Raw genomic sequence first — 17829 nt, forward strand, 5'->3', positions numbered from 1 at the left:
CATCTGAGTTGTTTCCACCTTTCAGCTATTGTGAATAAAGCTGATATAAATGTTGATGTCAAGTATCTACTCAAGTCCCTGCTTTCAATTCTTTTAAGTATCTACCCAGAAGTGAAATTGTGTATAATTTTTTGTTTTTAATTTGAGGAATCTCCATACTGTCTTATACAGTGGCTGTACCATTTTCCATTGCCACCAGCAATATATAAGTGTTCCAGTTTTACATCCTCACCAAAACTTATTTTGTGTTTTCAATAATAGCCATCCTAATAGGTGTGAAGTGGTATCTTATGGTTTGATTTGCATTTCCCTAATGATTAGTGATGTTGAATATACTTTCATGTGTACAATTTAATTTTTAAAAACCAGTAAATGCTTATCACTGCGGGGTATATTTATCACTTTAAAATGATTACGGTTAAAAAAAAAAGTAGACATTTTACTAAGTTGTTTCCTGCTGTGTAATAGCACTTTTGTTTTTTAGGGAGGCAGCATCTAACAATGAAACCATGGCAACAATTCTTCTTCAAAACTTGTTAATACAACTGGATGAACAGTTAGGTCGCGTTTCCAAAGAGAAAAATCTGCTTTTAATACACAACCTAAAAAGAATTAGGAAAGTCCTTCAGGTGAGAATTCATTCTACTTTTTAAAAATATTTGGATTTACAAGTCCTAAATTTAGCAAAAACAAAAATGTAGCCTCATCTTAGTTCCAAACCAGATTTAAGAGGGAAAAAGCTGAGTTCTCTTACTATTTTAAATTTTGTGCTCAATTTTATTTCATTACCCAATGTTTGTTTTGCACCAACTTTTGAATCTACAGTACACTACAGGTGGGAGGGTATGTGATTTACATGTGAGTGCTTACTAGTTATGATCAAGTTGAGAATGTGGAACAGGGATTTGAAAGATGCTAGGTTCATGGCTATCTCTCCACCCTCCCTTGCCTTTGTCTCTTACGTAACAATTTAGAGTTGGTATTGTTCTCATTCGTAGGTGGAGGCATCATGGTTGTATGTATCCTTCCAGATTTGGCTCAAACTTCACCTCCTTCAAAAGCATTCTGTGGTGCCCTGTAGCTTCCTATTCCAAAAGTGCACCCAGGCAAAGCCCATCTCTCTGTGTTCCCATAACACCTCCAACACATCTGTACCATAGCATTTAGTATATTCTACATTAGTGTTATTTCTATGTTTTTCTTCTCCCTCAAATTGTGGGTTACTTGAGGCAAGGACGTTATATTCAGCTTTGAATTCCCAGTGCCCACCACACAGCTGGATATATAGTAGGTGTGTAATATTCATTGATTAAAGGGATGAATGAATGAAGTAAGTGAAACAGAGATCTAAAGAATTAAGGGCAGACTAATAATGACCTAAACCCAGAGATGCTTATGAAACAAACTCTGAACGTGGACAGCTCTAATATTTACTGAGTGCCTATACAAGGTATTAGAGAACGTGAAATATACATACGTCGTTTCTCAGTGAGGCTTCTTTAGAATCTCAAACTTACAATTAATGCATTTCTACAAAAATTTTCCTAGACTATAATAGAAATGTGCTTGATGTTACTAACACTTGTGAGAGGGACATAGGTATTAATTTTTTATTGTTGTTTGGATTGGATTTTTTTCATTGCTGTTTTACTGTTACCTTTGCCCTTGTAATCCCCTACAAATTTGCAAAACACTTGGCTGGGGGTAGGAAATGAACTTGTTGCCAACAAAACAGGATTTTTCACAGTGTAAAGCAAACTATCTATTCCAGAGGTAAGACATTTAACCTTGGCTTTGTTAGTTAGTGCTCTAATCAATAAACCTAAAACAGGGGTTTGGCATACTGCTTCCCGCAAGTCAAATGTGGTCGCTGCCTGTTCTTGTACGGTCCACGACTGAGAATGGCTTTTACATTAAGTGGTTGAAAAAGAATAAAAGTAAAATAAATAAGTGGCATGAAAATTATAGGAAATCCAAATTTCTGTATTTTAGTGGAATGCAGCTTGCTTAGTCAGTTACGTATTGGCTCTGGCTGCTTTTGCACTGCAGTGGCACCATTTGAGTAGTTGTGACAGAGACTGTATGGCTCCAAAGCCTAAAATAAAAATGTGTATATGTGTATTGTGTGTGTGTGTGTGTGTGTGTGCGCACGTGTGCACGTGTATGTCTGTATTAAGCATATTTATCTGGCCATTTATAGGAAAGGTTGCTGACCCTTGGTCTTTGCTAGAGGGACATGGGTGGGTAAAATAGGTGATGCATGGTCTTTGGAAATTCTGACTCTCAAAATGTGGCCTTGGGCAAGTCACTTAAGTTTTCTAAATTCCTGTATCTTTTCATGTAAATGAGGATGATTATTATCTACCTTTTGGGATTGTAAGAAAGACTGAAGCTTTTATTTTGGCAAAAAAAAAATAGGCTTTCAAAAAACAGACGTTTTTGTTGATAGGGAAAGTAGCAGGATCTTCTCTGTAAATCAAGGGTAAGTGTCCAGCCCATCATTTTTCTGAGTGGAGATAAGATTGTGAGGGAGCCTAAGAACCGGCGGTAATTCCCAGTCACATTTCAGCTCAAGCACAAATGTCTCTGCTTAGGTCATGGGCCTTCCAGCATCTTGTCTCTGTCGACCTTTTCCAATAAACTGCCCCAAGCTCCTCAACATTCCTGCCCCAGAAAAATAGATCTACTCCTTGTTGCTGAGCACAGCCAGCTCACTCTTGAATGACTCTGGGCCTCTGTCCATGAGTCTCATGGCCAGGAATGCTCTGCCATCTCTCTTCCTCCAGTCCAGCTCCCATTCATCCCTAGAGGAGCTATGGAGGTCCCAGAGCAGTAAGGGAGCCTTCACCGGTGCTTTACCCCTTATTCTCATTCCTCACGGAGCATGGGCTGCAAGATAAGCAGTATCTCATCTGTGCTGGATGTGTCTAAGCAGGTCACAAGCTCTTTGAAGTTAAAAGTCTGAGTTCCTTTTGTGACCTTCCTCTTCCCTCCAGTACCCAGCATGGTTCTACTACGAACTAGAGACTCCCAAAACAGTTTGATTGGTTAGGATATTTTGTATTTATTTTTATTTATTTATTTTTGGCTGTGCTGTGAGGCTTGTGGGATCTTAGTTCCCCGACCAGGAATTGAACCCGTGCCCCCTGCAATGGAAGCTCAGAGTCCTAACCACTGGACCGCCAGGGAATTCCCTGGTTAGGATATTTTGAATGGACAAAAACATTTGTTCTTTCCTTTGATTTATAAACTATACTTATTGGGTATTTATATTCAGAACACTGCCAATTATGTTAAGACAAGTCTTTTTGATAAAACAAGATCCCCCTCCCCTCAAAAGAAAAAAAATAACACCTCCTGCTGAAAGAATAGTGACACTGTTCTTACCTGGTTTGAACATTTTCATCCTCTTGCATTTTAAGTACAATCCGTCATAACTATTATAGCATAAAAGAGCAAACAGTATTGTATCAGGGGAGCTAAGCAGGTCTAAGGTAAATTTATTTTAGCTCTTGACAGAGCAACTGGGATCTCCAGTTTCAATATTTTAATTTACTATTTATATCCCACCTACTTCTGATAAGAATTTGGAATGGCTTGTTATAAAAGACAAACAAAACCATTGAACCAAGAGTCAAGGCAATCTCCGAGGTGGAAGCAGTGAACACTAATGTCCAGGTCGCCTTAGTCCCTCTAAGGGGAGGTAGCCTCAGGTGAAGGCCAGGAGCAAGGACTATGTTGTGTTGAATCCTGGCTCTGTGACTTCCTTGCTGTGTGGCTCAGGGCAAGATGTTTACACTCTCTCACCTCAGTTTCCTCAGCGGTGTGAGTGGAATCACAATGGTACCTACTCCACAGGGATGTTAGGAGCATTAAAAAAAATTGTAAAGCATGTGGTAAGGACTGTATTAGGGTTTGCTAAAAATAAATATCTGTCCCAGATATTTCAAGAACGCTTCACCCTGTTCTTAGGACTTTTTTTAAAAAAGCAATAGACTTTATTTTTTTAGAGCAGCTTTAGGTTTACAGAAAAATTGAGCAGAAAGTACAGAAAGCTCCCATATTCTCCCTCTCCACCTGCCTCTCCCAAGTTTCCCATATTATTATCTGGCATTGGTTTTGTACATTTGTTTCAGCTGATGAACCTATTGTGGTACATTATTATTAACTTAAAGTCCAAGATTGCATTAGGGTTTACTCTTTGGGTTGTACAAGTCTATAGGTTTTGACAATGCGTTATGTCATGTATCCACCATTTCAGTTTCACTGCCCTAAAAATTTCCTCTGCTCCACCAATTCATTTGTCCGTCCCTCCCCCACTCCCTAACTCCTGGCAACCACTAATCTTTTTACTCTATAGTTTTAGCTTTTCCAGAATGTCATATAGTTGAAATCATACAGTATGTAAACTTTTCAGATTGGCTTTCCTCACTTAGTAATATGCTTTTAAGTTTCCTCCGTGTCTTTTTGTAGCGTGATAGCTCTTTTTATCGCTGAATGATATTCCTTTTTATGGCAGTAGTACAGTTTGTTTATCCATGTTGGGGATTTATAAACAAAGCTGATATTAACATTTATGTGTAGGTTTTTGTGTGCGTATGAGTTTTCAGTATATTTGGGTAAATACCTTGGAGCTTGATTGCTGGATCTTTGTTCTTGGACTTTCTAGTGAAAATCTCTTTTCCTTATTCGTCTTCCTGTCTGTGTCTTAGTCTGTTCTGGTTGCTATAACAAAAGTACAATTGATTGGGTGGATTTTAAATAAAAGACATTTATTTTTCACAGTTCTGGATAGGAAGCCCAAGGTCAAAGTGCTGGCACATTCAATGTCTGATTCAGCTTTCTGGTTCATAGATGGCTGTCTTTTCCCTGTAACCTCACAGGGAAGCTCTCTAGGTTCTCTTTTAAAAGAACACTAATCCCATTCAAGAGGGCTCTGCCCTTATGACCTAATCACTTATAAGAGGCTCCACCTCCTAATACCATCACATCAGGGGTTAGAATTTCAACATATGAATTGGGGAGACACAAATATTCAGCCTCTAACAACCCTTCTCTCTCTTTCTCCCGCAGAATGACTAAAAAAATTTAAATGGTGCATATTCATAACTTTAAAAATTGAAGCAATACAAAAATATGCAAAGAAAATATGAAATAATCCAAAATCTACTCCCCAGATATAACCATATTAATATTTCATGAACATCATTCCTAACATACATATATATATATATATATATACACATATATATGCAGATAGTAAGGCAGGCTGCTATTGACATTTTATACTCAGTTGCTATCAGTATCTTTGTAGCCTCCTGTGCCCCCACCCCCATCTCCACTCTGCTCTCTCTCCACCTGCAGTAACCACTCATCTAAATTTTAAGTTATAGAACCAAAAAAAATTTTAAACTATAAAACAGAACTGTGAGTAGGAGCTGACCTGGTGGCTGTCACATATTCTTAGATTCTAGAAATACAGGCCCCAAGCATCATAAATAAAAAGAAACTGCAGGACACCAGAGAGGAAGAAAAGGTCCTAAAAGTAGCAAGGGAATCCAAATCTATTACCTACGTAAAAATGAGAGATAAACTGAAAGCCAAATTTAAAACAGTATTAAGTGAGAGACGAGTGGAATAAACTCTTCACCGAGCTGGAATACGATATCCATCAACTTAGACTTCTATACCCAGCTCAATTATTATACAAAATTAAAAGTTCACTACAAAGATACGCTCACAGAAGGAGCTACGAAAGGGAATCAGACACAGATGTTAAGCGCACATGCTAAAATTTCAAAAGTATCACTACAAAAAGTGAAAATAAAGTGCATGAAAGATTGAAAGCACCCAATAAGGTATCAGAAAATAATATCCATTATGTGGACAAAACTTAGCAATTCTAAGACAAACTAGTTTTTTCAAGGATGTATCTAAAACATGCAATAACAAAGTGATGAGATCAAAGAGGTGAGCTGGGCTGTCTTGTATAGAAGCTTGTGGGCCTTGGTCAGGAATCTGAGTCTTATACTGAGTGTGATGAGAAACCATTGAGAGGTTTGAGCAGAGGTGTGACATGAACTGATTTCTGTTTTTTAAGCTTACTCTGACAAATGAATTGTAGTTAGTCAAGGAACAATCAGGGAGATCTGTTAGAAAATTCCATTGATTTTTTTAAAGCAACATACTGAAGTCAATCTTTTTCTATCACTGTGGGTTTATCAACTCTCCTAAGCTTCTAGAAGTTTTTGCTTTGTGTATTTGTTACTATGTTGTAAGGAGCATAAGATAATATTGGTGAATGCAACTTTTAAAAAATCAATGTAAAATATCCTTTTTGACCCATTTATTAAGTTTGCATTTTACTGTGTGGCTTTCTTTTTGTTACCATTTGCTAATAGGCACATAAGTCCATCTCTTCATTTTCATACCTTGTCTGTCACTTTATACTGAGTCTTTTATAAATATCACGTAACCAGTCTTATTATCTAGTCAACAAATATTTAATAAGTTCTTATGTTATCAGTCACATCTTAAGCACTAGGAATACAATTGGAGGAAATCATGAAGCTTACAGTCTAAAAAATTCACACCTCCTGCATTTTTGTTTTTAACTGATGGGAACTTCTATGGCTATCCCTCACAAATTACTGTTAGGGAAGTAAGGGGAAACAGGCAACAGCAAACTTGTCTGAAAGTAGAAAAAAACTCCATCTATTAGAAGGCTGAGTTCAGGGTTTTGGTGTTAAGTCTGTGGTTAGTAATCCCACCACCCACAGAGCATTTTTCACCCACCAGGGTAATGAGTCTATTAGTGAGAGTTTTAGACTCTGTGTGTGAGGGGGAGTGGGCAAGGGCAACCCACACCTAGCATGTTCTATTCTCTGTACCCCCATGGCCTCTTTCTCAGAGTTGTTTGGATTTGCCTGAACAAAAATACATGTTGGAGTTGAAAGCTCCTCAGAAGTTGGGCAAACAGTGGTTCCTTCCTGTCCTGTCTGTAAAAATCCTATTGTTGGTTCTGAGTATCAGGTGATAATGAGATTTTTTTGTGTGTGTGGTATGCGGGCCTCTCACTGTTGTGGCCTCTCCCGCTGCGGAGCACAGGCTCCGGACGCGCAGGCTCAGCGGCCATGGCTCACGGGCCTAGCTGCTCCTCGGCATGTGGGATCTTCCCGGACCAGGGCACGGACCCGTGTCCCCTGCATCGGCAGGCGGACTCTCAACCACTGTGCCACCAGGGAGGCCCATGATATGAGATTTTTTACATGACAAAGTGAAGAATAGGAGACACTATTTTGCGATATGGGGGAGAAAAAAGTTGCTTTAACTGTTGAGCAGCTCTGAATCTGCCAGATTGTATCCTCTAATTCATGCTGCTTTCTCAGTTCACTCCTCTTCCTTCCTCTCTGTGCACCACATGCAAGAGACGCCACCTCAACCTCCAACCTGAACAGAGCCTGGTGTGGCCACTCGGTGTTAACTCTGAAAGAGCTGAATGGAGGGTTCAATCTTTCAGGTCATTTTCTGCACATGGGTGGCAGCCAGTGTGTCATTTTCAGGCCACAGTTATTTCCCCAAGTCCTCAGCACACACCCTCAAAATCTGTTTTCCTCTGAGAAAATTACCCGATGCCAGTATCACAATGCTCATATTTCAAAGGCTAAGAGACCTGCATGTCATGCCATCTAAGATGAAACGTGAGTTACCGGTCAAGATTTTGTTTGCTGTATAACCTGGGACAGCCAACAGAAGGTAGATGGTGTGCGTCACAATCCTTGTCCTGTGCACATCGCACTAAACTAGAAGTCCAGAGTGTCAACTCAAGGCCCCACCCACCTGAAACTTTTTTCATGCATCATTTTGTGCATATTCACCCAAGCCTTCATCTTAACCAAACCTAGATTGCACTCCCTCCTTATTAAGTTTTTTCTCACAGTTTATTACTTGTCTATAACAATTTGTCCTTTCCTTCTTTGTGAAATAATTACTTTGTCTATAGTGCACATGTTTTTAAATTCCAAATGATAGTTCGGATTTCTTAAAGTAGGGCTCATATAATTTGCTTAGTAGGTATACTAAGTACGTACTTCACAGACATTTGTTGATCGAATATTGGTTTCATTATATGGATTTTTTTTTTCTTTCTTTCTTTTTTCTTTTTGCGGTACGCAGGCCTCTCACTGTTGTGGCCTCTTCCGTTGCGGAGCGCAGCCTCCGGGCGCGCAGGCTCAGCAGCCATGGCTCACGGGCCCAGCTGCTCCGCGGCATGTGGGATCTTTCCGGACCGGGGCACGAACCCTGCCGGGAGAGGCCACCAACCAACCATGGAATGGCATTCCATGCCATTAAATATTCTTTTTCAGCATCATTTGTATTCACCTACTAATTGGATATTTATTACTTTTTCCTGTTTTTTACCAATATAAACAAGTGAAGAACACATACCTATTGTCAAAATTTCATTAATATTTACGATTATTCTGTTAGAATGGTGGGTTTTAACTCTATGCATCAAAATCGCTTATAGAGTTGTTTTTAATATACCCACTATTGACATGAGTGTAAACTGATATTAATGAGAATAACACTAGTTACTGTACTAAATAAACGATCAGACAATAGGATTTTATTTACCATGCACGTAACAGTTTAATATTGGTTACTCTGTAGATACAGTGGGTGGCTTTCCTTTTCATTGCAATTCAGGGATCCAAGTTTCTTCCACAGTGTGGCTTGGCTATTGCAAAGGGATGTCTTTGGAGATAGACAGGAGCTAGAGAAAGAGCATGAAGTCACAGCCACATCTAAGATTCCTTGGCCTAGTAATGACACACTATGTATGCATCCCATTAGCAAGAACTAGTTACAAGCCTTCCACACCATGCAAGGAATGCTAGGCAGTGTAATCTCTGAATGGGCTGCTGCTTTCCACCTCAAAGGACTTACTGCATCCTATCAGAGAGGAAGCAGGAATTTGAGGGGACAGGTAGGTATGTCTGCCACATTGAGTAAAACCATTTTGGAAAGCAGTTTGTCAATATCAAAGTTTAGTGCAACTCACGAATTCCATTTCTGGATATTTATCCTACAGAAATTCTCACACAGGTAAAAAGAAGGATATCCATACAATGATGTTTTTTGTTTTGTTATTTATGATAACAAAATGTGAAAATGATCTCAGATGTCCATCTTTAAATGATCTCAATGGTTAAATAAATTGAATTATTTACATCCATAAACAGCTATTAAAATATTAGATCTGAATATACTGAAATAGAATAATAACTATAATATATGTTATAGAGTGAAAAAATGCAGAACAACATGTTCTCTGTGATTACCCACAGGGAGCGAGGGGAGGAAGTGGAGGATGGGGAAGGATTTTAACTTTTTAAACTTTTTTAACTTTTAACTTTTTAAACTTTTTTTTAACTTTTTAAAAACTTTTTTAACTTTCAGCAATATTAACTTTTTTATTACCTGAAATTAAAAAAAAAAAAAGCCCAAATGACAACAGTATTTTCAAAACCCAGGTTCCCAGACCTTGCCCCAAATCTACAGAATCAGAATCTCCAGGGAGTGGGGCCCAGAAATGTGTAGTTCATAAAAGCTTCACAAGGGATTCTGATAAATTGCCAAGGTGGAAACCACAGCCTTAGGATAAATTTCTAAAAGTGGAATTACTATGTCAAAGGGTATGAAAAATGTCAAGGCTCTTGATAAGAATTGCCAAATTGTCCTTTAGAAACGTACCAATTCACATTACCACCAGCAGTGTGTAAAAGCTCATTCCACCATCAACACTGAGTGGTGCAAAGTGTTTTCATCTTTTCCAGTTTGAATAATGAAAAATGGTGCCTCTGATTGATTTCGACAGAAGCGCTCGTTTGTTGCATCTGGTTCTCTTTCGGAGACATTCTGTCCCATCTGTCTTCCTCTTAAATTTTGTAGAGAGATTCATCACTCTAAGTTAGCATTTCGTTATAAAAATCCCTTGGGGAACTTGTTAAAAATATAGATTTCTAGCCCCCGCTTCCAATTCTGATTGAACAGGTTGAAGATGTGGTTTGGGACTATGAAGAGGAGGGGTAGGATTCAGAGAGTTTACAAAGGAGAGATGCATCCCAGGCAGAAGCAACAGAAGAAGAAATGAGCAGTGGTGGATTTAGTTTATGGGTATTTCATATCCCTGGGATAGATGCTTTGCTCATGATTTGCCAGGCCCTCTGCCCAGGACCCAATTCCCCTTTCCTCCCAGCATTCATTCACCAGCCCAAGACCTATCTCCATGTCATTAAAATCCGCATTGATTTCTCCCTCCTCTGCACTCCCCCAGCCCTTAGTGTCTGAACAACTCATCCTGACACTTAATCACATGCTGCAATTACTTTAGGTAGATGAGAATCGACTTACAGTAATAAAGATATAGTCTAATGAAAGTTGTAGAAGTATTACTTCAGGACAAGAAGAAATGCCCCAGGATAGCCTGGAAAATACTCCTGCAATAAATTACTTTTGTGTTGACACTAAATTAGAAGCAATGGCATCTCTATAGAAGATGAAAATTGAAGTCAGGCAGCCTTAAAGAATTGGAAACGAGCGCTTCTCTGTCAAAACAAAATAGAGGTCACTTTTTACAATATCTTCCAAACTGGCAAAGATTAAAAACCCTTGATACCACTCGGGACTGGGCGGTATTGTGGACTGAGCAACCCAGGTGATTCTTATGATCAGACAAGTTCGGGAAAGAGTGCCTCTCAGTCAGTATTCTCAACATTGCCTGCTTATTAGAATCATCGGAAACACATTTAAAAGTTAGCCATGCTCAGCTCCATCCCAGAGATTCTGTTTCAATTGGGATTTTTTAAAGCTCCTCAGTTGATTATAATGTGGAGCCAAGATTGAGATACCTTGCCCAAGGCAATGCAAAAAAAAAGAATCATGTGTAGATAGCACATATAATGTATCTTATTATTTTTTGCCACTTTAAATGGAGGGGATAAATGAGTTGCTTTTCTAGTGGAAATGATGGATTCCCAAGGATTCATTTAGTATCTCCCTCAAATCCATTGTCACTTGTGAGAAGTTTGAGTAAGTTTACTTTTATTCATTCATTCATTCATCCAACAAGTATATGCATTGAGGAAGTTGTCTGTCAGGAGCATTGCTGATGTTGGGAGTACTGACTTCATGGTGTGTATAATCTACCAGAGCAGATGGAAATTTAAGTAATTGCAAGTAATTACATTGGAGCTGAATCTGTGGGGGGTAGGCTTTAGTGATGTTCTGCTTTAGCCAAGAAAGTTAACCGTTATGGACCATTCCCAAAATATGCCACCTTTGTCTTAATTGAATGCATTGTGTTTAAAAAAAAGCTTTTCTAATTCTTTTAGGTTATTTCTTCTAATTTTTTGTAAATCTACAGTTATTTTATTAGAAGATAATTTTCTATGGTACTCAGGGTTATTTCTTTCTAACCTGAAATAACATTTCTCAACTTTTAACATTTCTCAACTTTCATTAGGCTATTTTTTTTATTATGACTAAACTGATTCTTCTTTATCTAAACTTTATATTGCAAAGTAAATTGTATACCAACAAGACCAGCTGACCAGGGCATGAGTCCAGGTTGGAGTGTAGTGGCCAGTAGGATCCTGTAGAGAAGGGGGTTACCAGATGGTAGGTCTAAAAGCATTGCATTATCAAACTGTTTCCCTCTTGTCGACATCAGTGGACAAAGGGTACATGTGATGTTTGTCTCATGTTGGGAACTGGAAACAATGGAAGGAGCCATCAAGATTTCCATCTGTCAGTCATGACCTTTACCCAAAGTATTTCATATTATAAGCAGAGCACATTCCAAGTAAATGCAGTTTTTCTGACAATTCAACATCATTCAAAGTTTTTCTCATGATCATAAGGTTCATTTGAACCATAGGTTCCATGACCATAGGTTCATTAATCCCATTTGACTAATCCCTTACTCCTGCAAGAATTAAGCACTACTATATAATAGACACAATCTTATCTGGCCTTTTCACGTAGCCCTGCTTGAAAACAACAAAGGACCTAATATGTAGAATCAGAGTACATTTTTGGACCCCCAAGAATTGATATATATTGATTACTATAGTCCTGGTATAGTAATACCAGGTATAGTCCTGGTATAGTACGTACTAAAGTACGTAAGATGATACCTAATTTATTAAGGAATTCTTCACTGTGCATTGGTAGGGAGTCATTATTTCCAAGGACCAGGCTGGACCCCCAAATACTTAAATGTAGCCCAAGATCCTCATTGGAAACATGGAGCTGTAAGCTATTGCAATTTTGCTACAGCGGGGGCATCATTCTGTCCAATTGTGTGCAGATGAATAAGGACCCTAATGAGACACAATAAAAATGCTGCATAGGCTTTTGGGGAGTCTGATAAAGTAGCATTAAGCACAAGACCAATGCAGATGTTTTCAAAACAGTAGAGCTTTCAAGGTCTTGAAGTATGGTTGACAGGCTATGACCTGTACAGATGTGCTAGGCTGGGGGAAAAGAGAGGACCCCTGTTATGAAGCTGTGTGTCCTGCCTAGGTTGCTTTATTGCAAGTCACATTGAGTTGTCCTAGGGCCCAACAGCTGCTTTGGTTTTCTTTGTTTTTTTTTTGGCCTCGCCACATGGCTTGCGGGATATTAGTCCCCCAACCAGGGATCCAACCCAGGCCCACAGTAGTGAAGTGCCGAGTCCTAATGCTTTTCTTTTCTTTAATTTCCTATCTGCCTATGAGCCCTGACCCTTCCTCAGCCGAGACACATCCAGTTTCTTGTCCTCTTGGGTTGGCATTGTTTATGAACCTGACAGCGTGAGGCAGGACATGACCACCAGCTAGCAGGGAGAGCCCAGTGTATGCACAGCTACTTCAGGAGCAGTTGAGGCGTATTACTGAGGTCAGGACTTACCAGCGCATCCAATTTCAGGCCTGTATATGCTTAACTAAGAAATTGTGGAGCTGGGAGAATGGAGTTGCTCTTTTTGCTTCAGTGAGGCTGTGTGAGTGAGAAGGCTGTGTTCAAACACTTCTAAAAAAATGATACAAATGAACTTATTTACAAAACAGAAACAGACTCACAGGTTTAGAGAATGAATTTAAAGTTACGGGGGGGGAGGGGTGGGGGGAGGGATAGATTGAGAGTTTGGAATTGACATGTACACACTGCTATATTTAAAATAAAATGCCTTTCCCTTAAAAAAAAAGAATTCTTATAAACACAAGGTGAAAGTACATAAGTAAAAGGAAGACCCCTCCTTGTGCTTAGTTTGGACCAAAGCCTAGAGTTCAAACTAGCCTTTGAAAAACATACCCTTTCCATCATCCTGCTTGACTTCATGAAGAAAAACTAAAGGACACAATATAGATTAAATCCAACTCCTCCTTAAGAGTACAGATCAAAACACACTTTCTCACTGGATTGATCTCTAACCCCAAAGAAGTATTATTTTCTTCTCTGGGCTTTGAACAGTAACTTTGTTCACACCATTGATAAAGCAATGTCATGGCTGTTTACATATCTGTGTTTTCTATCAGATTGTGAGTTTTTGAGGGCAAACGGCCAGGAATCACTTTGGCAAATGGGCTTTTAGTGAACTGGTTTTTGACGAATTGACCTGGTGGTAGAATTATATTTTGTTCAACTTTCCCCTTCACTTAGCACAATCTCTGGCACATAGCAGATGTTCCATAAGTGTTGGTGGAATTGAAAAACAGATAACATTTTTTTTTCTGTTTATAAAAGTAATGCACTTCCATGCTTGTCAAAAAAAAATGTGAAATATAGAGGGAAATATCAACAAATTTAACTTTTGAGCACACAAACTAGTTTTGAGAACCAAAAATTAATAGTAGCAATCAATGATAACAACACAGAAACCAAGAAATATGAAACATTGCCATTGAAAGCAGGACTGTATCTTCCCCTGACCCAACAAAACACTGGTTGGCTGCTAAACTGAACTGGAAGCAGACCTCTGTCCTCTTCCATTTTCATATTTGCTGTCTCCCCCTCAAAGGAATCCTCTAATCTCTCTACCCCTCAAGGGGCACGATCAACAGCACTGACCCTATGGCAGGTGAGATATTTTGGTAGGAGAGCCCCAGTGCTTTGATTGCATTGAAGGTGACGTCACATGTTATAAGTTGTGTCATGATGGTGTTCTCACTAGAAGTGACTTCATATTTCTAATAAATGCTCAGCTGAAAAATACACAGAGGATGGAAAACACAAATTATGCAACTGAGAACTGTGACTTCCTGTTGCACTTTGTGGAGGAGGTGAGACTAGAACAGTAAGAGAGAAACTATTCTTAAATGCTTCTTTTTTGACATATTGTTTCTTCTTTTGCTTTTCCCACTATCTATACTATACAGAGAGAACACTACATTATCTGTTTATTACACTATATGTATAAGCATCCTAGAAAAATAACATTTTCGATATGGAAAGGACCTTAGAAATAATGAACATCTATGCAACAAATAACCAGCAAAACGGTTTTTTTGTTGTTGTTGTCGTTTTGGTTTATTTTTAGAGAAAGGAACATTGTCTTGATATGTGGTCTCATTATCATGACTTTGATAAGACTTCAGGCTATAAATCTTTTTTAAGTTTTATGTCTTGTTCAGCTTTAAAAACGCTATTAGCAGCTTAGCATTGCATACAGCAACACTTAAGCCTTGAGGTTTTTCATTAATTTCATTGATAATTATTCCCCTGTCTCTATGACAATTCAGTTGCTTAAACTAAGTCTAAAAAGCTACCTACGTTGTAAAACAATTGTGGCCCAGACTAAATTCTAACAGCAGCTTCCTGTATATCACACTTTGCTCAGACCACAGCTTTCTTAAGAAACAGTGTATTTTAAACATCAGATTTGATCAACCATAAACTCTAGGGGAGCCTCCTGTCTGTGGTAGTTTTGAGCAGAAGAGAGAGAGGCAAAAAATACATATGAAAACATTTTCTCTATATAAATCACTTTCCCTATTTTAGAAACCTATAACGTTCATACAACATTCTCTGCTGCTCTTGGGGAGAACTTCCTCTGTGAAAAAGCTGCTTTTAAAAAAATTTAAAATTTCCACAGATTTTCATTATACTGCTTTCTGGAATTATTTTTCCTTGATACTATTTCCCTGGTCCTTTTGCTGAAACTAGCACTTGAAGCACTCTCTAAATTTTACCTTTAACCTATTTAATCCCTCTTTCAAGTGACAAAAGGTGGTGAAAGTTGGCCCTGGTGGCACCTAGTTGCCTTCCTACATCTCCCTGAGAGGCCAAAAGTTTCCTAGAGTTTCTAAAACCACTTCAGCCTTGTTCAAGTTTGGCTACCTTGTGTGAGTTTCTGAGCATTATTTACATCAAACTTTTTTATTATATCATTTCAACACTTTCCCTTCTCTTAAATTAATAAATTTTGAATAAGAGTTTGTCTCCCACATCTCAAGCCCTGTACCATGCACCTGCCATAGCTCTCAAGGTTAAAGGAACGACTACCACATAGGCACTAATAGTGAAGGTCAAATTCAAAGAAGGGGAATATGGAGGAGGTGATGCTTCTTTGGTGTGGTTTTCTCAGCACCCAGATCAGTGCCTGGCAGTAATTGTTGTTCAATACAAATTTGTGGAATGAACAAATGAATGAATGAATAAGTGGCATCAGTAATGTCTGCAAGCACTGGCAGAATCTTTATAATCAGAGGTGTGAGCAGGTGTCACAGGTGGACAAAACTATGTATGCAAAGGCACAGAGGTAGGAAAGCAATGTGAGGAGACATAGGAACCTGGACCAGGCAATTTGTGGGCACCCTTGGCCCATGCACTTGTCATGGGAAGATGGATCAAAGCAATGGAGAACTGTGGGGATGCCCTTCACGTGATGGAGCACAGTGAACTGTCATGGGGTGCAGGGCAGAAAATCCTTTTCCTTAATATTGGGTTGGCCAAAAAGTTCATTCGGGTTTTTCTGCAACATCTTATGGAAAAACCCAAACGAACTTTTTGACCAACTCAATATTTGCTCTCCAAATATGTATATATAGACATAGGACTACAAATTGTCTATTTAATCTGAGTCACAGAATACTTATTAATTACTTCTGAGAAATGACCTTGAATTTTCTTCCTATGGTTTGTCCAAAGAGCCCTAGACCTGAAGTCAGAGTGTCTGTGTTCCACTCGTTAGCTGGATGACTTACCCTCCTTCTGTTTCAGTTTTCTTACCTGCAGAATGTGGGTAATATTAGGACTTACCTCACATCGCTGTTAAAACTAAGATGATGTTTGGGAAAGTAATAATAATAATAACAAAAGTTTCATTTTTCATAGATTGATTCATTGCTGCTTTGGGCTTCATCACTATCCTATATTATACATAGATTGTGCCACAATATCTGCTTGTATGAAATATGTAAATGCATACACATAGGCATACATGTTCATACATGTGCATGAATAATGGCGCATGCTTAGTATACTCCAGTATCTAATTTCATAAGCTCCTTTAATCCTCACAACAACTCTGTGAGGTGGCTACTGTTATTTCCCCCACTTTACAGGTGAGAGAACTAAGGCTCAGAAAGGTCACACAGCTAGGAGGTGAGAGAACTAAGATACAATCTCAGTGTTTCTGAATCTAGAGCCTGTGCCCAAAATATTATACACATGTAGGTACTTTCCCCAGTTTTTTCTTTATATTTCTCTGAAAAAATATAGTTTATGATAATTTCAATAAGTTATTGAGATATAATGATGTACAATAAACACATATTTAAAGTGTACAATTTGAGAAGTTCTGACACAAGTATCCACCCATGAAGCCATTACCACAATCAAGATAATGAACATACCCATCACCTCTAAAAGCTTCCTTGGGTCCTCCCTTCTATGCCTGCCTGCCCTGGGTCCCTTCCACAGGCAACCACTGATCTCCTTTTGCTTACTAAAGATTAGTTTGCATTTTCTCGAGTTTTTATATAAATAGAACCACACCTTGTACTGTCCTTTTAACTGGCATCTTTAACTCAGCATAATTATTCTGAGTTTATTACTTTTTGTTGCTGAGTAGTATTCCATTGTATGTATGTACTGTAACAAGTTTGTTTATGATCATTTTTAATAATTCCCTATACCCTGCAAGAAGTATAGAAGAATATGCAAGAAGCAAAAAAGCGCATCAGATTCTTAAACGTGGTGAGAGTCCGTTCCCCTTAATTTATATTTGTTTTAATTCTTAGTATCATGTTTCCCTGAAACATTAAGTAGATGTCTAAACTGAAAAAGAATGAGATAGGGAGTTAAGAGAGAAGAGAACAGAGGATGGATAAGATTTGTCTCCCAGATGTAATATCACTGTGGTCTTTCAAAACCATGTTAATTTTGAAATTTTACCCTCACAGGCATGCATATAAAATCTATATTTTTGTATTCTATATATAAAGTTCTACATTTGAAATATTATGTTTACAATTAAATTAATCCAATTTGGTGCTATAAACTATGGAAACTCACTCCATGATACAGCGCTTCAATTGTATCTGTTGAAATTCATACTTCTTTTCTTTGGTGATATAGTTGTAAGTGACCAATAAATTTTCCCACTTTAGATACACTTACACCACGAAAAAACACTTTAAAGAAAGACTAATGACTCTTTTTTCAGAGTTGCAGATTGACATCAACATGACACCTGGCTCCAGATGATATAGTAGAAAGACCCATGGATCTTAGGCTGGGATCTGGCTTCCCTTCTCCTCAGTTTCCCTGTTTGTAAAACGAGAA

The 17829-nt window shown here is 38.4% G+C and overlaps 1 protein-coding gene across 2 annotated transcripts in view; it reads left to right on the plus strand.

Moving 5' to 3' along the window:
• The window catches only part of STAT4 (signal transducer and activator of transcription 4), an 87117-nt gene that overhangs the window by 4894 nt on the left and 64394 nt on the right, over nt 1-17829 (plus strand). For both annotated transcript variants that reach the window (XM_024733664.1, XM_024733665.1), the window contains exon 3: nt 485-629. In XM_024733664.1, the coding sequence (XP_024589432.1) occupies nt 485-629 (145 nt within the window). The remainder of the gene's footprint in view (nt 1-484; nt 630-17829) is intronic.

Source organism: Neophocaena asiaeorientalis, unplaced genomic scaffold, assembly GCF_003031525.2.
Source record: "Neophocaena asiaeorientalis asiaeorientalis breed wild unplaced genomic scaffold, Neophocaena_asiaeorientalis_V1.1 scaffold24, whole genome shotgun sequence".
NCBI lineage: Eukaryota > Metazoa > Chordata > Mammalia > Artiodactyla > Phocoenidae > Neophocaena > Neophocaena asiaeorientalis.